The 24063-nt window shown below is 42.7% G+C and overlaps 1 protein-coding gene across 8 annotated transcripts in view; it reads left to right on the top strand.

Annotated features, from left to right (window-relative positions):
- eps8a (EGFR pathway substrate 8a, signaling adaptor) overlaps positions 1-24063 on the top strand; it is a 214449-nt gene that overhangs the window by 165061 nt on the left and 25325 nt on the right. For 5 of the 8 annotated variants that reach the window (XM_072471717.1, XM_072471713.1, XM_072471715.1 and 2 more), the window contains exons 15-17: positions 6480-6613; positions 12402-12513; positions 13074-13220. In XM_072471717.1, the coding sequence (XP_072327818.1) occupies positions 6480-6613; positions 12402-12513; positions 13074-13220 (393 nt within the window). Of the gene's footprint in view, positions 1-6479; positions 6614-12401; positions 12514-13073; positions 13221-13310; positions 13347-15568; positions 15617-24063 lie in introns of those variants that run through there. The other 3 variants (XM_072471719.1, XM_072471720.1, XM_072471718.1) reach the window with 3 other exon arrangements.

Genomic DNA, 24063 nt, shown 5'->3' with positions numbered 1-24063 from the left:
AGGAAACCTGAAGGGAGAGGTGTAAAACCTGGAAGTGAAACTTTGGTGGAAGCAGGGGAGGGCATAATTCTTTTTAAAATTTAAAAATATGATTTTTGAAAGTGGAATGTAAATTATCTGGGGGGATTTTGAGGAGAAATTCACTTGGGTTCAGACAGGCATGTATCTTACACAATCAAGGGGACTGTGTTAATGAAACCACTGTAGCGTAAGATGTACTTTGTAGTTTGTGCTAATCGTAAAACCTGTGTGTAATTGCTAAACTAAAGGAGGAGTAAAGGAGTATTGTATTACAATCCAATTTTTCCATCTTTAGTTTATTTTTTATTTCTCATTGTTCAAGCTAATTAGTGGTCATGTGACTCTTGCTCCACAATTTTCTTTTACAAAAGTAAACATCATGGTCGTTTAAGCCAGGGTTCCATTTTGGGATCTGTGTGTCCAGTTATAACATCAACTGGGACTGTAACATTATACTGGCAAATATACAGAAACTGAGACAGATTGTAGTACAAGTTAAACTCTAGTTTGTCTTGAGATGAGTATGCTGACCGGCCTTAGAGGATTGTGTTATGGGCCAGGGTTTAGAGAATCCCAAAGTGTATCATGGAGTTCACCTGACCCACAACTTTTAATAGATTGTGGTATGGGCAGCACACGGCCCACTCTACAGGTGTGGTAAAGCAGAAATGGTAAAGTATTTTTTAAAGCAAAACAATATTTATTCGATGAACTCAAGTTAACCCCTTTAAAACATACAATTCAAATACAACCCCCGAAGAATACAACACTAAGTAATCCTTGAGCTTTCCTTTTAACATCCATAAGACTTAAAACAAAACCTTTAACAGAAGCACCTTGGGTTTAACTTCACTACTGAGAACAGTTACCACGTTGAAAGCAACAAATGGACATTCATATGCTTGCAGAGATTCACACACGTCCTGCTGTGATTGCATCTTCTCCAAAACTAAAATGAAACCAAACCCACCCTGCAGCAAAAAGCCTAAAGCGAAAGTAAAAAGCTGACACAGCCCAGCTCCACCCACTCTCTGACATCACTGCAGTAATAAACACCCATTTCTTAAAGGTACTCACATGACAATTGAAAATACCATTGACCAAATGTGTCTACACTGGATCCCGTAGATTGGATAAGAACTGGTGTACAAGTGAAAGAATAATGTATATACTCTGCTGATCAAGTCTGCACTAGGAATGTTAACCTGTTACCTGTGTAAATAGAAATATCAGAATATTTGATTGGACCTTTCAACAATTAAACTGGTAGAAGAATAATAGTTTAAGCATTGGTTTATAGAAACTTCACACATGTGCTTGACTGGCATAGTGATGAAGGGTTTGGCGATGGTAATTGTCCCGGTTCACTAATAATATTCTTGTCTCTGAGTCATAATGTTCCAGATTCAGGCCCCAATCCAGAGCCTTTAACACACAATCCAGGCTGACACTTAAATGCAGATGGATTCCTGCATTGTTGTGGGTGCTCTCTTTTGAATGAAGTGCTAAACAGAGGCCCCAAAGCACGATTCAGCAAAGAACAATAAGGTTATCTTAATGGCCAATACTTAGCCCTTAACTGGCATCTTAATCAGGTCATTTCTCTCATTGCTTTTTTAAAAAATATATTTTATTTAAGTTTTCAAACACAATTTTTTCCCTTACAAATCAAAAAAAAAAAGGTAATATGATAACTGCAATATAACATTGTTTAACTAACATGGTAAACTAACCAAATAAAACGAAGTAATACTCCCCCCGCCCCCTCTCCCCCTCCAAAAACCCAAACAATTTACCCCCCCCCCCGGGTCTGGGTTGCTGCTGCTGGCCATCTATCTTCCCTCTAACGTTCCGCTAGGTAGTCGAGGAACGGTTGCCACCGTCTGGTGAACCCTTGAGCCGATCCTCTCAGCGCAAACTTCATCTGCTCTAGTTTTATGAACCACGGCATATCGTTTATCCAGGCCTCCAGTCCGGGGGGTTTCGCTTCCTTCCACATGAGTAAAATCCCACGCCGGGCTACTAGGGACGCAAAGGCCACGGCATTGGCCTCTTTCGCCTCCTGCACTCCCGGCACATCCGCTACTCCAAATATAGCTAACCCCCAGCCTGGCTTGACCCGGACCTTCACCACCTTCGAGATCACTCCTGTCACTCCCCTCCAATACCCCTCCAGTGCCGGACACAACCAAAACATATGTGTGTGGTTCGCCGGGCTTCCCCCGCACCTCCCACACTTGTCCTCCACTCCGAAGAACCTGCTCAACCTTGCTCCCGTTATGTGTGCTCTATGCAGCACCTTAAATTGGATCAGGCTAAGCCTGGCACACGAGGAAGAGGAATTTACCCTGCTTAGGGCATCAGCCCACAAACCCTCCTCAATCTCCTCCCCGAGCTCTTCTTCCCATTTTCCCTTCAGCTCGCCCACCAACTCCTCCCCCTCTTCTCTCATCTCCCGGTATATCTCTGACACTTTGCCCTCCCCGACCCACACCCCCGAAAGCACCCTGTCCTGGATCCCTTGTGTCGGGAGCAGCGGAAATTCCCTCACCAGTTGTTTCGTGAACGCTCTCACCTGCATATATCTAAAGAAATTTCCCCGGGGCAGCTCATACTTTTCCTCAAGCGCTCTCAAGCTCACAAACGTCCCGTCTATAAATAAATCCCCCACTCACCTGATTCCTACCCGGTGCCAGCTCTGGAATCCTCCGTCCAGTCTCCCTGGGGCAAACCTATGATTGATCCTGATCGGGGACCATACCGAGGCTCCCAGCACACCCCTCTGTCGCCTCCAGTGCCCCCAGATACTTAATGTTGCCGCCACCACTGGGTTCGTGGTAAATTTTTTGGGGGAGAGCGGTAGTGGCGCCGTCACCAGCGCTTTTAAACTCGTCCCTTTGCAGGACTTCATCTCCAACCTTTTCCACGCCGCTCCCTCTCCCTCTATCATCCATTTACGAATCATCGCCACGTTGGCGGCCCAGCAGTAGTCGCCCAAATTCGGCAACGCCAGTCCCCCTCTGTCTCTGCTACGTTGTAGGAACCCCCTCCTTACCCTCGGGGCCTTCTCTGCCCACACGAAGCTCGTGATGCTCCTATCTATTTTTTTAAAGAAGGCCTTCGTGATCAGTATAGGGAGACATTGGAACACAAATAGGAACCTCGGGAGGACCATCATCTTAATTGCCTGCACTCTGCCCGCCAGTGACAGCGGCTGCATGTCCCACCTTTTGAAATCCTCTTCCATTTGTTCCACCAGTCGTGTCAGATTGAGTCTGTGTAAGGTTCCCCAGCTCCTGGCTATCTGAATCCCCAGGTATCGGAAGTTTCTTTCCACTCTCCTTAGCGGTAGGCCATCTATCCCTCTACTCTGGTCCCAAGGGTGTATCACAAAAAGCCCACTCTTTCCCATGTTAAGCCTATATCCTGAGAAATCTCCAAACTCCCTCAATATCTGCATGACCTCTGTCATCCCCCCCACTGGGTCCGTCACATACAGCAGTAGGTCATCCGCGTAGAGTGACACTCGGTGTTCCTCTGCCCCTCTAATCACCCCTCTCCATTTTCTGGAGTCTCTCAGCGCTATGGCCAGTGGTTCAATTGCCAGCGCGAACAGTAATGGGGACAACGGGCATCCCTGTCTTGTTCCCCTGTGTCGTCGAAAATACTCCGACCTTTGCCGACCTGTGACCACACTTGCCGTTGGGGCCCCATAGAGGAGTTTAACCCAGCTGACAAACCCGAACCCGAACCTCCTCAGCACCTCCCATAGATACTCCCACTCCACCCTATCAAATGCCTTCTCTGCATCCATTGCCGCCACTATCTCTGCCTCCCCCTCCGCTGGGGGCATCATTATCACCCCTAATAGCCGTCGCACGTTGACATTTAGTTGTCTCCCCTTTACGAACCCTGTCTGGTCTTCGTGCACCACCCCCGGGACACAATCCTCTATCCTCGTTGCCAGCACCTTTGCTAGCAACTTGGCGTCCACATTTAGCAGTGAGATAGGCCTATAGGACCCGCACTGCAGCGGATCTTTATCCCGCTTCAAGATTAGCGATATCGTCGCCTCCGACATTGTCGGGGGTAGGGTCCCCCCTTCTCTGGCCTCGTTAAAGGTCCTTACCAGCAGCGGGGCCAACAAGTCCACATATTTTCTATAGAATTCCACCGGGAACCCATCTGGTCCCGGGGCCTTCCCTGCCTGCATGTTCCCCAGCCCCTTGGTAACCTTGTCCTCCCCAATCGGCGCCCCCAGTCCTTCCACCTCCTGCTCCTCCACCCCTCTCATTGCTTTTTATGGACATTGCCTTTCACAATTTGGCTGTCTTGCTTTCTACATTACAACAGTGACTGTAGACTTCAAAAGTACATCTTCATTTGTAAACCACTTTGGGAGGTCCTGGAGATGTGAAAAACACCATGAGCGGGATTCTCTGTTTCTGAGACTTAAGTGTTGACGCCAGATGCCAACGCAGAATTCGTGGACTTTCGCAACAGAAAAAACTGGCGCCACACCTGGACCGTTTCCACCTACTATTGAGGGGCTAGCACCTGTGCCACGTGGAACACAATTGATTCCAGTGAAAACTGTTGCAGGATTCACCGGGTCCGTGATTGACACTTGGGAGGCTGACCAGCTGCAGTCGCATATAAACATTACAATTACAATTCCCACACACACTTATCCCAGCCAACAAAATGGCACTGGCTGCGCTGGAGCACACCCATATAGCTGAAAGGTTGGCTGGGTCAGATTGCACCCCGGGGGGTGCCCTGGGAGGAATACACCTATACGACCCATGACACTAGGTTCAAGGTGGGCTGTCCGTGGTGTGTGCAGCTGCATGGCTGCCTTGCTGGCTGCGGCAATGGTGTTCCGTGTCCATCCACCCTGACCAACAGCCCACCTCCTGGCCACCCCCCACTACTACCCCCGGCTCTGGCAGAAGCCCCCCGGCAAGCAGCGCAACTGTCAGCAAACTATGGCGATGCTGGACATCTTCCCTACCCCCTCTCTCCCTCAGCAGCCGCCACGCCGGGTTCACGATTTTTAAAAGCACAAGTGATCTGCGCTGTCGGGAACTCAACCCATCGGAGGTGGAGAATCGGGTAGGCTCCGGAGAATACTGAGTCGGGCCCGCTAATGACAGGCAAACTGTGTCTATTGTAGGTGTGTTCTGGATTGCATTAACACCGCTGTCGAAGTGATGGTGACTTGCGATTTGGCGTCAAATCGGCGCCTGCCACGATTTTGGCGTCAGAACCAATTCTCCGCCCAATCGCCTTTCAGAATTTCTGCATCGCCCAATAGAGAATCCCGCCCCATATATTTGCAAAATCTAAAACTTCTCTCGACATTTCGGGTGGCAGTCATTACAAATCTCAAGCCTTCAGGGAATACAAGGCTAATTTGTACACTTTTTCAAAAGTTTGAACACCTTGTTGGGGCTTGTGAGCAATATTAGATACTGTTTGTTTCATTCTGGAAGCTACATATTAGAAATCGTACTGCATGTATTTTGAGTGCTGAGTGTACAGTTGCTGAAATCATCAAAGTTGAAGAATAGATTTGATGTGCTTTTAATCCTTCAATTTACCTAAGACTTGAACACTGTTTTGTGAAATATCTGTAATTGGAGAGCTGCATAGACAATCAATGTTTTTATATATTAAGAAATTGTGCATATTTTCCACGTGATACTGAACTATAAAAAATGGTGCAACAGAAATATAAACTGTAACTGTTGTATTGTTAAAATAGTGAAACACTATATCACCAGCAGAGGATGCTGTTGCCTTTTAATCTGGTTTATGCCAAAACTGAAGATTGTTCATTTTGAAAATCTAGACGAATCAACTTGCTTGTTCAATTACTGAGCTCACGTTGAGGTTCAAAAACCTTTTTGAGTCAGTGTACACAAACTGTAAAACGATACTGTAATATTTTCAAAATATGTCCCATAGTTACGTTATTGAAGGCCAATTATCTCATTTTATTTTTCACAAATGATCTTCTGAGATCTTTGACTAGTGAGGGAAAATGAATTAGCACTTTCCTTATCATCTGTAAAGAAATGATCTTTAGTTCTGTTAACCAGAGCAAGGATCAGTCTCAGTTTTGGGGTGCACCATATTGCACTCATTTCCGCAAAAGTTCAACCACCAGCTGCAATTTAAATTTTATTTATGTGCTGACTTGAAGTAAAGAGCATCTTCACCTCGTGCAGCAGCCCTTGTTGAAAATAATTTTCCTCAAAGAAACAGATATGCATTAATATGTGGAGGCAGTGAAATGATTTTAAGGACTTGAGTCAATCTGACTTCCATTGTAAATTCTTCATTACCAAAGGTTGCATTCTGCTGCTTGGTCCTTAGTTATTGAGATTATCCGTTACTAGAGTTAAATCATTTCAATATCTGATTCCTGTGTTTCACTGCTTTTTGTCTTTCAGCAAGCCATTTCACAGGATCACCTTCCAGCTGACGGGTATGCATTCAGCAACTCTAACTACAAGAGGCGATCTCTTCTGCAACAAGGGGCAGCTGATTCTTCCTTTAAGAGAAGTAGTAGCCGGCATGTAGCTAGGTAACAGTTGATAGAATATATGTATTATGCTGTGGAGAGTTGTCTTGACTTTGTTTTTTTAAAAAAATCTGTATGCATGAGGATTTCTTGATCTTTTCTTTCCTGCCCATTTTCTTCAGAATCTTTTAACTGCTGTGATTTAAAACCTGATCCTTCCTATTGTCCAGCTCGATGTATAACATCATTACACATTTGGACTTAAGGTGATGCTGTTATCAGTTATGCTGCTACATTAACCGGAATGCTTCCTTTAAAAGCAACACCTGTATATTCCTGTGAATTATGTTCATGTGAATGATGCAATAAGCCTGCACCACTAATGTTTGATATTTTTCTTTTCTGTTATATCAAAGATTAGATTTAGGAGTGTAATCCTGCCTCAATTTTCCTCGAAAATCTTCGTTCAGAGTTAAATATACACTATGAAAGCAGTGCATGTTCCTCGCAATTTAAAAGAAATGCTTTATGTCAGTTTTCTGCTCATAGACTAAAAACAAACTTATTAACCAACAAAGAGCTATTATGTGCTCCTTTCAATCTCCAATCCTCTCCCCTGCTTTGCTTCCCCTCACCCCCCCCCCTTCTGATGTATTTAAGCTGCATTGTTATTGCAACCACACTCCCAATGCAAAGTGGTTTTGCTTAGTACAGGTGTTGAAATTAGTGTGAAAGCAACCTGAGATCAGAGCAAGGAGGGGCGGGGGGGGGGAGTCTCTATCAGCGTTGTTTTCACATTAGGCTCTGCCTTAACACAACACCTGGTTATTTACATGACACTTACTTAGATTCAGTATGAAGCTCAAATGGCTTCTCATTGACATGAAGCTTGTTTCATGATGCTTGTTTCATGATGCTCCAATCACTGCTACTTTTAATGTCCCTGGAGTTCAGTTTATTTAAACTGACTAATTGCAATATGATTGGTTTGTTTTTGCTATCTTGGTTCCTGATTCGCCTGTTGTCTGAACAGGTTTTGAATTTAAACCTGTGTGAGGTGCAGCGAGTAGATGTGTGGATGTTGCAAACCAGCGAAGGGCTGAGACAGACAGCCAATTGTAATGGCAAGAATTATAGAAAGTGGTTAATTTTTGTTGCCTTATAAAAATTTCCCCAAATCTTTGAGGGAGTCTTGATACAAGTTTAAGAACTGAGGGAATGTTTGTTTTTAACACAACTGCTCCAGTGTGCAAGTTTGTAAGTTATGAGGCCATGTAGTGTTACAAAATACATTTTCATTATCTGCACAATGCATTTTTTTGTGTTAATCAATCTTGTTCACTGTTTTTCCACCAAAGTTTGTGTTGACATTTTGAAGTCATGCAATATAATCACTTCTTTAAACTGTGGTATTTAGCATATTACCAGGCAGTTGGTGTTTAGTAACTGAAGAGGCTGCTAAACGTTATCAATTGTTTACTTTTATTTTAAATCATTGTTTTTTGGATAAAATTGTACAGTTTTTCTACAACTTCCTTTGCAAACCAATGGACTCATGTTGGGAAATAACCTGGGTGCCAAGTTGGCACAGTGAGTATATGCTTTTTGCTGTGCACCTAAGCCAGTCAAGTGACACAGGGATATTTAACATGCTGGTACCAGGAAGGTTTCAGGCTCGGTCAGCTTAAATTCCAACCTTCAAGAGTGGCAACAGTGGATCATAGCTTCAGAAAAGCTGTCTACTCACCGTCCTGCATGCTGGCCTACAAGTCTGCAGTTGCTCTGAAAGTAAAGCGGTTTGTCATGCTGCAGAGATATCTGTGTAGCTGAAAACTTTGACAAAACTCTGGAACCATCTGGCATTTCTTGCAGATGACTTATTACCCTGGACACACATTGGCAGTCTTACTAAATCAGATTGTTCCAGTAAAAACAATATCACAAAACTGTTAAAGGTAAGGGTAGGTCATCCAGCTTATCTTTCTATATGGCTAAAGGTACTAAAGTTTCACAATATGACATGCAATTTTTTTCTTAAAATATCCCAACATTTGCCCCTCCAATGTTTTATTCTGTACGTTAGCCACTCTGCGTAAAATAGGGCTTTTTGGTATCACCGGTAATGTACCCATTACTAGTTTGAATCTGTGTTCTTGAAGTTTTTTCCTGAATTTGCCTTTTCCTTAATATCTTGGTTATCTGCATTATACCCCTCCTCGGGGACAACTTTTCAGGCTAATAGCCCAAGTTTAGCCAATCTTTCATAGTCATTTGAATGAGGTATCAACCTGTGGCTTGTCACTGCATTGCTTCCAGTTCTTGAATCATAGAAGGAAATCGTTCAGCCAATGTGCCTGTGGTATCTCATTGGTAGAACTACTCAATTAATCCCCTGGTCTTTTACCATTGCCCTGTAAAGTGTTTTTCCATTTAACTGTTTATCCAATTCACTTTTGAATGCTGCAAGTGAATTTTCTTCCACCACCGTTTCAGGTAGTGCATTCCACATCACAGCAACTCCCTTTTCAAAGATCACGTCATTGTTGGTTCTTTTACTAGTCGCCTTAAATTGGTGTCCACTGGTCACCAACATATGCCACCGAAAAACTGTCCTCATTCTATCAATACATTAATAGTTTTGAAGAACGCTATTAAATCTCCTTTTAATTTTCTCTGCTCTAAGAAGTTCCTCAACCCTGGTATCATTCTAATAAATTTGTTCTCCACCCTTTCCGAGGTCTTGACATCCTTTCAAAAGTCTGCCTAAAATTGAACGCACCATTCCAGTTGAGGATTAATCAGTGTTTCAGAAAGATTTAATGTAACTAAGCTTGCTTGTGTAAGATATTTCTCTAATTATAAAGCCAGTGATCCTATATGCTTTTTAAGCAGCCTTCTGAGTTTGTCCTGCCACTTCAAAGCTTTGTATACAAAGCTTTTTCTGTTCGCTGGCAAAAATTATACCATTTAGTTCATGCGTTTTCGTACGAAGAATGAGGACAGGCAGTATCACTGCTCACTTTTCTAATTTAAATTTAATCTCCTGTGTCCTCTGTTATGGGAGAGGTGTTTTCAGAACCCCAAAATGTATCATGGAGTTCAACCAACCCCCACCTTTAATGGATTGTTGCTTTTGAAACACACAGCTTGTTCCCCAGGTGTAGTATTACAATTATGGACACGTGGTTTTTAAAACAAAACGATGTTTATTCCATGAACTCAAATTAACCTTTTAAATAAACATTGGATCTCTTAACACCCCTTACTTCAAAGATAACCCCGAAAATAAGACAACACTACCCAATCCTGCAAACTGTTCCTTTACACATCCAAAAGACTTAACAAATCCTTCAAACAGAAGCGCATTAGATTTATAGTCAATACTGAGAGCTTTTTACAATTCCGATTTCACCAAAGGATTACAAGATAGTCCTTCATGGCAGAGATCACCAGCAATGCAGCTCACAGCCACACCCAAGCTTTCTTCAAACTGAAACTAAAACTTCCAAAAGCAGAAGTGAGCTCAGCATCCCCACCCCCCACCCCCCTGTGACATCACTTCAGTAATATGATCAGTTTCATTTCTTAAAGGTACAGCTCTTAAACATCCAATTCTTAAAGGCACTCTCATATGACACCTCCTAAAGTCTGCTGATATCTGCCTGATTATTTCAATCTCGGTTTCAATTTTGCCATTAAGTCTATTATGTAGTGCTTTGTCAAATGCCTTTGGAAAGTCCATATAACAACATCAACCACACTCCTCTCATCAACTCCTTGTAGTAGTTCAAACAACTTGGTCAAGTTCATCAAACACAATTTGCCTTGAACAAATCAGTGCTGACTTTATTAGCACATGCTTTTGTAAATGCCAATAGATTTTGCCCCTCTCAAAGGTTTCCGCACCACAGACATTGGGCTGACTGGCCGGTAGTTGCCTACTTTGTCCCATTCCTCTTTTGTTTTGAACATGAGTGTAACATTTGCAGCCCTCTCGTGCATTTCAGTGACTAGAATTATATGCAGTACTGAAGGTATGGTCCAGTGAGAACTTGTGTTAAAATTTCCTTTGATGTGTACTGCACACCCAAAACAGTAGAATACAACATTCTGTCAGTTTTGTGATTACTGTTCTGCAATTAGTTGGACATGTGCCAGTGGAACAAGTGGATTAGGAACTTGGATTACAGGATGTGCAAAAAGGAGCGACAACAAATGCTGCATGAGATTTATTTAAATTCAGGCTTGAGGTAAAACATAAGTGAGGTTCAATAACCATGCATTAAAGACATTTTGTTTCAGTAATAAAGTCTTGAATTAAATTGCCTTATTCGAAGCATGTAATACTGTATCTTACTAACTGCTTGGCACACAGCGAATCAACTTTTGTTCTGGAGCTTTTTTTTTCTTGCGGTAGAATTACAAATTTAATCATTTGCATTTTCAGATCCTTCAGCTCACTTGTTTTGAATAACAGCTTGCTTTGTCTTTCCAGCATTCACAGTCAGCTTTTCATTTTACCTGCTCCATTTTCTAGCCTGAACTATATTCCCCTATGCTTCTGCTTAAGACTCTCCTGATTTATGCTGATTCTGTGTGCATTTCAGACAAAGTCAAAACTGCTTTCCATAGTACTTGGTAATTTAGCAGATGCAAAAAAAAAAAGGGATTGAATTTAACTTCAATATTTTCATTTTTGTAGTGGCCTGAATGCTTACAAATAATCTCTCTGGCAAACTAAACATTTGGAGCAGTGGCGCTGAATCTCTGTTGCACAGCTGGCACTTGGTTTGACAATCAGTTTCTTCTTTTATGTTCCATTGAATTTAAAAACTTAATTTCAATTTAGTACCTGCACTGTTTGGAGTGTTCTCAAATTTAATTGGGTATACTTGCTGCATGATTTTCCACAGATTCTTAATCTCAAGAATTCTACATATTTAGACAACACCCCAAATGTGAATATATAAGCTTATTAATTATAGTTTCTAGCGGAGGTGCAGCTTGAGATTTTCTCCATTATTTTGCCTTTTTTTTTAACCATTTCACACAGCTCACTTTAAATTTAAAGAGTCCTAAATGATTTTGGATTCATATCTTGCTTCATTGATTGTGAAATAGCTTTAACGCCTAGCATAGCAAGTTCTATTATTGACCTTTACGTGGAACTGGATTGTTAAATGTTTAATGGAATGCACTGGTTGGTTTATGTGAGGCTGCAGGCCATGTTCAGTAGTAGGTTTGTTGGGGTGAATATCCTGAAGGTACGACTATTGCTGTCGTAGATGGGGGTTAATTTAGAAATCAGAACATTACCGGTTTGTGGTAATCCGTAACTTCTTTGTGCAACAAATGAGCTTTGAGGGACCAACTGGCCTTTTACTCATTTCATCCTCATCACAAATTAAGAGCTGGCATCTCATTTTTATGATGTGGTATCATGGATGCAGTGGGTGTTATTTGCCCGATGAACTCTTTGACAGAATGTTAACCACACTAAGGACAAATGAATAGTGTGATGTGAACTGAATGAACATATTTTGTGGTGCCTTCTGTACAGTTTACTAGTTCAGCATTGTCATATAATTTTACATTTCAGTAGTTATTTTTCCAGATGATTGACGCTTGAATATTTTACACTTGTCACAAAATGAAAGCACGATTTGAGTTGGATTAGATTCAACAGTATGTTCCTTACATCATCTCTGCACGAGTTGTAACTCGTGAACGATAACATTCGCAATGCCTTTTCGGTAAAGTCATTTAATGCTCTACTGTTTATGGTACTGTCATGATGACTTAACCCATATTTTCCAATTCGTGTAATATTTCTCATTTTATTTTTAAAAAGAAATTATGAAAATCCTGTTAATGTGGAGCCTAAAAGAATTGCCAAATCAAAGTATGATTTTGTAGCAAGAAACAACAATGAACTCTCTGTTATGAAAGATGACCTATTGGAGGTAAGACTAATCCCATACACTGTATTTTTCAGATTTTTCTGTTGAGGTTTGGATTTCAGGAAGATAGTATTTCATAATCATATTTATGCACACTTTGTTGCGGACAGACAGTATCATTAGTGCTTTTGTACTGGAGCATATTCTTCTGCTTAAAGCAATGAAATGGAAGATGGGTCCTTTAAGAATGAGTACCATGGAGCTGAATCTTCCTTGGCTCGGCTTCACTTGCATTCTTCTCAGTAATTTTAACTCTTCAGCTACAAATGGAAAAAATACACTCAACAACCCAAAGATGTGCAGGGTAGGTCGATTGGCCATGCTAAATTGCCCCTTAATTTGAAAAAAAAATGAATTGGGTATTCTTAAAAAAAAATTAAAAAACATTTTTTTTAAAATCCACCTTGTGGTTTGCCACCGGGAATTGAAAAGTTACATGTGTGGGTCTAATGTGAGGCTTGTTTCATACTTTAAATATTAAACTGGAAATGCCTGAATTACACTGCTATCTTTGGGGCATGTTTTATGGAATATATTGATGTGATGATGTCACATTACTACAGATCATTGACGACAAGAAGCAATGGTGGAAAGTGAAAAACCAGAGTGGAATGTCAGGGTATGTGCCAAACAACATTTTGGATGTAATGAGAGACCCTCATGAGCCTGGTGAAGGAGTGCCTGAAGGCCTTTACAATCAGACCATTCAGGTAAATGACTATATCATGTAGCTTTATCTTTTTCTTCCCCAACAGATCAAATAATCCAGTTAACTTCATTTTTATCTAATGTCTCGGCAGCTATTGATGCCAAAGAAGGAATTTGAATTGTTCAAGGTAGGGCCATGATTTGCCCTATGAGTGGATTTTCCCAAACCCAAGCATCTTTTTTCTGGTCCTTAACAGTCTGCCAGCTAAAAGCATTCTATAGAAGCTTCCCAAGTTACACTCTTCGATCTAACCTTTGGCCTGATTTCCTTAGCCAATGTGGTTTCAGTTTGTCTCCTTTGCCTTTTTATATTTAATTTTAATGGGAGTAAATTGCTAGCAAAGGTGGTAAAACAAGCTAATACTCCAGAGATCTATGGGATCCAAGGGTGGGCGAATATATTTTGTTCACTTTCCCTCATTCTGGGTTTCTGGTCATTGGATGCCGTAGGGGAAGGAGGAAAAAATTTGTAGATCAGATGTCGAGTGGCAGAGATTTGAACCTAGGACAAATCACCTCTTTGACTGGGGCAGTGGTGATTGGTGTAAGTGGATGTAAAATGATGAGACCTGATGTGAAGAGGAAAAATAATTTTTTAACTGCAGCAGGAAGCCAGGCCAAGGGTGTTTGGGAGCCTAACTGGAAAAAAGCCAAACTTAATTTTCGGCTACTTTTTCCCTTGCTCAGTTGTGTGCTGTTGTCATTGATGCAGTTTCGGTAATCTTGCACTGACAATGTATCGAATGACTGCTCAACAAAAAATATTGGTGTTGAGTATTTAAACTGCATTTGGAGTGATATCCCTGGTTAACTAACATGTTTAAATTTTTCTTGATTTAAAAAAAAAAAGTCCACATGCATGATGTGCACCTTACTTGATGTGCTTTAAATTTCAATTTAACGTTCTTGGCTCAACAATCTTCAAAGCCCCTTTGAAGTGTATTCAAGCATAATATGATGAACTAGATTTCCGCTTGTAACTTCCACAAAACAAAATCAGGTGCTCAAATGAGTTGCAAGAACCACTGACCATTTCTCCTCATGGAAAGTTTTTGGAAGTTATTTAGATCCAAAATCTTATTTTGGCTCTTTTGACTTTGGGCCATTTATAACACCGGTAATTGATTTAGAATGTACAAAGCAGTTTAGGTGGATAATGGCTCTTAAATTATAAATTTAAGGGCAAAGCAATTTAGGCACTTCAATCCATGGTGTAAATCTCAAATTTCTGACTGTGTGTGCGCGCCTACTGGTCTAGACAAATATTCCAGCTATTATGGTCCCAGGTATTGTCTCTATCATTTATTAATGGCTAGCAGACATTTCTGTAACCGGTTGAGCTCTAGTCTGATGTCATTGGTGGGAGGCCTGGACTGTAAAATATAGCTTTGGTTAACAACAGGGTTTAAAGTGGGAGAACCGGAGTTAATTAGTATGTTAAAAAGAACTGTCTTCTCTACTGCTTTCCCTGAGGGATAATAGAGCATTCATGCAAGACAAGTGCTGTAAGTACCATATTCTTAGAATCATAGAATCCCTGTGGTGCAGAAGGAGGCCATTCGGCTGATCAAGTCTGCAACGACCCTCTGAAAGACTACCGTACCCAGACGGACTCCTGTGCCCTATCCCCATAACGCCACCTAACCTTTGGACACTATGGGGCAATTTAGCATGGTCAGTCCACCTCACCTGTACATCTTTGGACTGTGGGAGGAAGCTGGAGTAGCCGGAGGAAACCCACACCGACACGGGTAGAACTTGCCAGCCACTATGCCATCGTGCCGCCCACAATATTCTGTATTTTCTTTTCACAAATACAGTCATATTGCCCTACTCGCCCCCTTGCCATTATCAGTAATTAACTCATGAAAAAAACTCAATCAAAGACTTAGTCAAATCCTTCCACGTTGGCAGTATAGTTTCACAACAGTGGGGTCGGTACTCACATTATGTGAGTGACCTGCAACGACTGACTGCTGCTGTGTACTGCTGAGCAGACACGTGCAGTTTGCCTCGAGATAAACATTTTAATGATATGACAATGTGGCATTTTAAGAACAGAATACACTTTCAGTTCTGACTACACTATACATCTGTTCACACAGTGCACATGAATCTCCAGGTACCTTAGATACCTGCTTTCAAACTGGAGTTGCAGCTTGGTGTTATCTGCATTTTCTGAGGATGGGTCATTTGTGAGCAAACATGAAACATTTCTGTGTCAACTTTCCCCACCGTTACTGCCGGCATGTGAACCAGTCATTTCTCATTACTTATGTTTCTGCATTTATCTTCATTTCATGCCTTTATTTTGTTTTGATTCTCATTGGCTTCAATCATCTGCTGACAGCAATTACTCGGAGAACTATCTGAGGTACTTTGAATGTTTTGATTGTACACCTAAACTGCAAGAATGAGATTGTTCTGAAGAGTAAACCTCCAGTCTGTTTCAATATTTGTGAATTTTTTAGCAAATATAGTTGCATTTGAATTTTTTAAGTTAAAATGTTTGTGCTAAACCTTCCTGTCCGTGATTAACTTCATTTACTCATGACTACAGATGTGTTTATATAATTGGTACATGGCTAACTCACCTGTTGACTGCTTTGCCTGTCCATTATTCTGTTTACTTTAAAATGGCCTGTAAAGCACATTATTAGGAATCTAGTTAAGGCAACAGTTTGTACAGAGTTCTGGTTTATTTTTTGTGATGTTGGGGACACTGGGTTCCAGTTCCAACCTGATGCACACAGAAAACAGAACAAAGTCTGTAAGATTTGAAGAATCTTGTTACTTCAGTAATATCTTGCAAGGTTGGTATGTGGTAATTAAACCCCTGCCCCAAGAAAGCAAGGTCGAGTGAGATATGAAGAGGGAACTTTACAACACGGTTATTCTTTTAGTGCAGCAACTAATCCAGCAACGGTGAGCGGCACCCACGCCAAACAACATTGTTGGCAGCATATGGGGATTCTTTCTAATGTAACTAACCTCAGAATCCAGAGACATACACGGTGCCTCCCCCCCCCCCCCCCCAAATCCCCCCAGCCTGCATTTTTCGGAGTGCCAGCAATCAAATATTAAGCTAGGTTCAAATTACAAGCATCGTAGTGACAAATCCCAAATTTCTTTACCCGTCAGTCTGGGCTCAATAAAAGTCGAGATGGATTTGCAGGTACAGCATTAGTTATTTTATTTGGCTTGAAAGCCTGATTCATCTCCGAGGCATAAGACACATCCAGTCTCCTACACCCCGGAAAGCGAATGAACAAAGAGACAAAGGGATCTCTGCAAATCAATTCAAATGGTATCAAGTTTCACATACACGATTCCCATAGGTCATCCTATATCCCTCCTGACCTGGTCATACATTCTGATTGGCTCACTTCCAATCCCTTCCTCTGGCCCCTATTACCCAGCATCCTTTTCTCCTCCTTTGGTGGACACACCTCCTCCTTGCTTTGCCTTGCGGTCTGAAATCCTTTGTCTGTAAACTCACCAGAATGTGACTGGCCTATCTCTACATTACAGTAACTAATATCTCTAAAGTAACTATTTTATATCACATTCGTCATTCCCTCCTTTTATCATTCCATGATAACCGAACTATCCAACCCATAGCTACGGTCCCTCATCTAAAAACATCCGTCGCTGCATTTCCAATTCCTGGCGTAGCCCCCCTTCATCTGCTGCACCCTCATGGATTTTGACAGCTAAGATTTTAGGGGTGTTGATCTGTTCCAGTGCACCCCACATTCTACCCATCACACATTTAAGGATGGCTAGGCCCAAAAAGATGCAGCCGATAGCCACCACTAAATACATGGCCATATTTATCAACCAGTCCTTCCAACCTCCAAATCCCCAGTTACCCCAAGCGCCAGGATCCTGCATTCCGTCCAGGTGATCCCGTATGTGATCCATAAATTTAGTGATGTTAGCGGTCAAGTCCTGAACTCCCATGATACACTTGCCCTGTGCTATGGCACATACCCCACCCTCACGGGCCAGAAGACAGTCAAGAGCATACCGGTTCTGCATTGCAAACAACCGTAGCTGAGACAATTCCTTGGTTATTGCCCTGAGGGCTCCCAAGGTTTCATTTCCCAAGATGGTAAGGCCACAAATAAAATAATTCCTATTGCTGACAGCCAAGGAACCCCCACACCTCCCAGTGTCAAGACGCTCCGAATTCCCCACCGGGCTGAGGGGCCCCGGTTGGGTGCGAGAACCTGAGGTTTTTTCCAGTTCTCGCAGAATTCAGCGGAGACTGCCCGGCATGCTAACTGATTATGCAGCATCCACGCCGAAGGACAGGGGACTGTGGTAGGGACTAGAGTCCCAATAGCAATTTGTCGGGGAAATGGGGATGACAAAATATTGGTCGCTGTGCCATTAAATAAAAAGTAGTATCCTTGCTCCGTGTGCAGGCTAGCATCACAATCAGTATATCGGTTGCGTAAGCATCCCCCAGTAGCCCAGTTTATCCAGCTTTGGAACGCACATTCGGGCCGCCTAGCAATGCGGAAAGCCCTAGTCCCAACAGTGATATGAGAGACATTCGCCCAGCCACAAAGGGGCTGGAGGCCGGCGTTCAATGGAACGCAAGTGGTGTTGTAACAAACGCATTGGCCAGACGCCTGGGTGATATGACACCTCCTGTCCGTACAGGTGGGGAACAGATATGTTATATTCGTTTCCACCTCTACCAGCAAACAGCCGTATCCTTCACTGCTGAAACAATTCTCGTACGACCGGGAATCCTTATTGAGAGTGAAGTGGCTAGGTATGTACGCCCTCCACTGTTGCAGCCTATCATACTGTGAGTGGGGATTATCCCGAGGAAGGGGAAGGCAAATAGCCGGAGGTGCTGAACCCGGATCGTAAGGAAGAGTGACTTGCTCGGGCGGTGGCTCGGAACGCTGACAATGAACCACCGTTTGGGGAGTGCCCAAAGCGGTGAAACAGAAAATAACCTAGACACCGCTGCGGGGTTCGGGTAGCAGACAACCCATCCGTGGCCATACAAGCGGTGGTAAATCTGGTAGAAGTGATTCATACTAGCCAGGTTTTCCTCAGTTTGGCCTTTAACTAAATTAAGTGTATCTCCCGATAACCTACGTTCTAGCTGTACTTCCCTTCTCACACGCCCCGTCCTTTCTCTAGTCCCTCTCTCTCACAGCCTCTTCCTACGCTCTCCTGACGGTCTGATGTTACCTTTATCGCACCAATCTTAACACATCCAAAATCAACTTTACATGTACTCCAAAAACAAGGCAATGTCCATATAATGTTCCCTTCCCATCGCCGGGACCGGTGCAATTGCTTCATGACTCCTGCATTCTCCTTAACTTTGACGACCTTCCATGAGTCGATACCATGTCCTCGTATATGGGGGCAGCGAAGGACATCACCTTTGCATACTGAAATGTCCTTGTAGCTTGGTTGGGGTTACAAATGTAGATAATATTTCCCTTTTCCATGTCCGTCGCCAATAACACTCCAAGCGAGGTGAGGCCGAATATCACACAGACGGTGCGTAGCCACCTCATGCTCCACACCTGTAAAATAGCACTGGGGAAGGGAGGCAGGTTAATCTGTCCAAGAAAATGAGGCCCGTTATCAGAACTCAACTGAGCTGGTATACTGTAACGGGGAATGATTTCCCGCATCAGAACTTTAACCACAGTAGCAGCTTTATTATCGGTAGTCGGATACGCCTCAACCCATCTGCTGAACCCATCCACAATGACCAAAACATATTTATAACATTGACACCTTTCCAACTCAATGTAATCCATTTGTAGCGTCTCAAAGGGACCACTGGGCAACGGGGTTTGCCCCATCCCACAAGGGATACCTTTTCCGGTGTTATATTGCTGACAAATCAAACACCGATTACTGATACTCTGGGCCAACCCCTGCATTTTAGGGTGCCACCAAGTGTCCAGCAACAAATCACTAGTCCCCCGAGCCCCACAATGAGTTGCAAAGTGTACACATTCGATGACCCATAAAGCCAGTACATCAGACATACAAGTCTGATGTGCAGGCGTGGTCCATAAAGAGGAAACAGAATCATATGTACAACCTAACCGTTTCCACTTTTGTTTATCACTCTCAGGAGCGTCCTCCTGTAACCTTATGACGTCTTGGATGGTTGGCATTGACTTGTCAGAAGCAGACATATTTATAGTAGATCGTTTAGTCTGACTTAACATTTTAGGCACCATCTCTTGCTGAATTTGCGCGGCTGTCCGCGCTGCACAATCTGCTTGTTCATTACCAACGTCAACTGGGGTCTTACCATTTGTGTGGGCAGCGCATTTAATGACGAAAATCTGCGCGGGCATAAGGAGGGCCTGCAGTAAGTCATTAACTAAACCCCGGTGGGATATTTGACCACACATAATCATGTCAGGTTGTTCTGATGAAATGTCACTCAAATCGTCCCTTATTGTGGTAGTTTCCTGAATCAAGGCTAAACAGTCGTGGCCAGGTGCGTCTTCATGGACAGGGGGACCACTAAGAAAACTGGCTGGATTGATAGTGGTACAGTGTTTAAATGTCAGACGTGGATTGTTCAAAAGGTATATCTCATACCTATTCTGACGAGCTGCGGTAAGATGCTGAGTCTGCAGTTGCCTCAGTAGTGCGATGACCGAGTGGAAGCTATACACCGTAATATCCTGTTGGAGAGTGAGAGCATGTAACGGCTCTGCGATGGCATTGATTAAACGTAAATCCTGTACTGGTCTGGCTTGGCTGGTTTAGGCACAGCAAGTATGGGGGTGTTACATTCTGATTGGCAAGGGACCAAAATACCCTGTTGCAACAGCTCTCGGATTAATTTGTCCATAGACGGGGCTGCAGTCGAGTGTTAATCGTTTCAGGGACCTCAAAATATTTTATGGCAGTACCGTCTGGCGTGACTTGAAGTGCGTACTCTGTTGGATCTGAATGATCCACTGCCCTCCTTACCATAGGCCCCACATCCCTGGCATGGTACTGGTCGTGGACCTGACGTGTAATATGAGGGCTTACCGATGCTGACTGTGGCCATAAATGTGGTGGTATTGTAACAAAATCGGCTGTACCTTTTCCCGTGACTGTGGCTGTAACTTTGACTGGCCATTCGGTCCCAATTAATGGCCGGTATTTGTCCTCCAACTCCCTGTTTTGTCCGGATCTGTCATAGGCCAGGGTAACGTGATGCAGTGAATGTTCAATGTCTAATGTCCACCACTGGGGGTGATAGAAATATAGCACTGTTGTCTCATCCTCCATGATTGGACCGTTACCCCTTTGTCTCCATACTCTAGCTGTAGCTGGAAGATACACAGTAAATCTCGGGCCAACAAATTACAGTCCAATCCAGTAGTCACTACAAACTGATGATCTGCAGACTTATTCTCGTAAGTGACTGTCACAGGTTCAGAAATAGGATACTCACACACCTGTCCTTGGAACCCCAACAATTGCTGCGTGTGGTTGGATAATGGTAGTCGAGGTTCTGATTGCACAGAAGACATGGCTGCTCCAGTGTCGATTACAAATGAGTGATGTTGATCTATCTGCAGAGAGATAATAGGTTCCCTGTCCGATTGGAGAGTCCTTATGACTAAATTAGCTAGTCAATCCTGTGTCGGGAAAGGGTTTGCCTGGGAGAAGTCAGTGTATCTCATATGTCCTCTCCTTGGTGGGTACCCCCTCCTTTGGGTCGGATAATCTCCTTCTGCTGCCTGTCTTTTAAAGGGGCATTCCTGTTGCCAGTGATCTGCACGGCCGCAATTATAACATGCATTGCTCCCTCTATATCTGCCCCGTCCTCGTCTCCCAGTAGACCAATGGCCCCTCAGAGGGGCGGCGGTTGTAAAGCTGTTGATGCATACGGTGGGCCATAAAAAGGAGCTGACGGTCCCTTTGGGTGGGTTTGATGTCCTCCCCCTCGCTGATCCACTCACCCAAAGGCACAATATTGGGGCTCCAGCTGGTAAGCTACCATTTCTGCCGCTTGTTGGGGTCTCAGATCATCCTTTTTCATTACATACTCAGTCTTAATCTTTGTAACTGAGCCTCCTTCCTGGCCTACACCCTCCTTCCAATAAAATCTGACTGCCCTTGCCATCTGGGAAGGGTCGCTCTCTGTCCAATTCATGTTATTACATTTCACAGCAGTAGCCACGGAAGGTGGTAGGCAAAGCATTGACATGGCACAATATTGAGGGGAATTCTAACCATTTTGATATGGCAAGTCGCCTGACTGCCCACATAGATTCCATTAAAACATTCCAGAAATTCCTCTGGCTCTTCAATCTTCTTAGGTTTTAGGTCTAAGATAGCAGAAATATTTATGGGCTTTTGAAATGTGCTATTTCACGCATTCAGGATTTGTGTCCCTCTATCGTAGTCTAACGCATGGGCTTGCTGAAGTGCGGCGTGGCTAGCATAATTCAGGTGATTGGTATCTTCCTAATCGGCAACTGTCTCCGAGTCTCACCAGGGGGCACTCTAGCTATTTCCTCTGGTTCTTCCAAGACTTCGACGTCCCTCCCTGTCACTAGAGGGAGTTCTTTCTCTTCAAAATCATCTGTTGCATCTCCCTTTGTTCTTGAAATTTGCGGTTTCCCCTTGGTCTGGAGGGATTTAGGTGGTATGCTTAATTGTTTCTGGTTAGGATCAAGCCCTTCTCTCGCTGTCCGAGATCTGGTCCTAGAGCTAACTGGGCTTGCGGAACAAAGCTCCTCTTCCCCTTGATCGTGAAGATGGTAAATCGGGACCCACACTATCAACCAAAAGGGCTGGAGTTACTGGCATGATTGGAATCTGGGGAGCAGTGACTGGATATAAATTATTATACTCTGGTGGTTCTGGAATTAGTGCAGACAATGCTGCAGGTGCAGTCGGAACTTTTACTGACATTTTTAAATTATCGAATTAATCATTTTCTGTCAATTTAAGGCCAGCCACTGAACTACGTAGCCCATCTTTTGTTTGACCCGAGCCTTTCCTGTCTCTACTTGCATGTTTTTTTTTGAATGCACATTCCTTTTTCAAGACCTGTAATGTTTTTTTTTTACCCTGTTCACTAATTGGAATTCCCATTTTAAGGGCATTGTCCTGCCAACTTGATAACATGATCTTATCTCTTTCCTCTTGACAATATTGTCTCCATAATCCAATTAATTCTTTAGCTTTCATACTTTGGCTCTTTCTTTTTTTTAAATTATATATATATGTTTTTTTTTGCTTATTTATAACCAATGGCAATTTTTTTTTCCTTGGCAAAATGATTGAAAAGGTTCTAACAGTGTTCTTTTAAAACTTAAAAATGTTTGAAAATTCAAATTGAATTACTGCAACTTGCAAGCTTAGCTCTGATCTCAACTCAGAACTAAATTTACGATTTGCTTAACACAAACTTGTATAACATTTACAACTTAATTAATTCTTTATCTTAACAATTTTTCTTTTAACAAGTTTTTCTTACATTCTCAAAAATGTTGGCTGCTATCAATGAGGGAGGTGATGTATACCGGAGCAAAGTCAACTATCATCTCCAGATTTACACTTTTTTAAATGGTGTCAGTGATCTTCTTTCAGTTTCTATTAATTCACAAATAAAATGAGATAAACATTATTTCAAGTAAGTAAAACTTAAGATTCTGGCAATTTCAATCAATTGCTTTCGAAAATAATAACTTTTGTCAAAGAGGTGGAGAAACCCACTGGTTTCCTTTAAATAATTCAAAACGTAACTTTGCTGGAGTTCACTGACTCAAAGGAAAGGTATCCGATTACACTACAGGCTGCTGCTGTTATCTCAAGGCCTGAGTGAGAAGCACTGTCTGTCGTCTTTAACTTTGGCTGCTGCTGTTAACCCTTTGAGAGACTTCTGCTTCAACCAATATGCAGCATCCAGCTGTATGGATGTTCTTGTCTTGAACTTTATCCAAGCAATTCCCCACAATCTCAACTAGTCCTCAGAACTGCGCCCTTCGCCACCACAGTCCAAGGGTACAATTTTAGCTTAATCAACTATAGATTTAAAACACTCACACATGGAGTTGAACCATCTGTTTTAGATGTCACATCAACCCATAACCTAACCCAAGCCGAATCAGAACTCACACATGGAGTTGAACCATCTGTTTTAGATGTCCCATCAACCCATAACCTAACCCAAGCCGAATCAGAACTCACATGGAGTTGAACAATCTTCAGATTTAAAAACACTTATTTAACTGAACCCTCATCTGCTGAAGTCACATCAGTCGTCAACAACACAATTAACCCAAAACTGAACTATCAATTATGATATCCCATCAGTTTAATTTGCTAATCCCCAGACTGACCTTTGATTTCGTCGAGACGATCTTTCCGTACCAACCGCGAGTGATCAGACTAATCAGACAATAAGAAGAGGGGAAAAAGCAATGCGCGGTGATTTTCCAGCTATACATTGTGGGCCCCTTCTTCCCACTCTCCCTGTTCATAATCAGTCTAATTCTGATTTCGCAGTTGGTCAGAACCGTCTTGAGAAATCCCGGGTTTTCGGCACCAAATGACAAATCCCAAATTTCTTTACCCGTCAGTCTGGCCTCAATAAAAGTCGAGATGGATTTGCAGTACAGCATTAGTTATTTTATTTGGCTTGCAAGCCTGATTCATCTCAGAGGCATAAGACACATCCAGTCTCCTACACCCCGGAAAGCGAATGAACAAAGAGACAAAGGGATCTCTGCAAATCAATTCAAAAGGTATCAAGTTTCACATACACGATTCCCATAGGTCATCCTATATCCCTCCTGACCTGGTCATACATTCTGATTGGCTCACTTCCAA

This window comes from Scyliorhinus torazame, chromosome 13, assembly GCF_047496885.1.
Source record: "Scyliorhinus torazame isolate Kashiwa2021f chromosome 13, sScyTor2.1, whole genome shotgun sequence".
Taxonomy (NCBI): Eukaryota; Metazoa; Chordata; class Chondrichthyes; order Carcharhiniformes; family Scyliorhinidae; genus Scyliorhinus; species Scyliorhinus torazame.
Note: the sequence above shows the minus strand (reverse complement) of the source record. Positions and strands in the feature narration are given on the sequence as shown.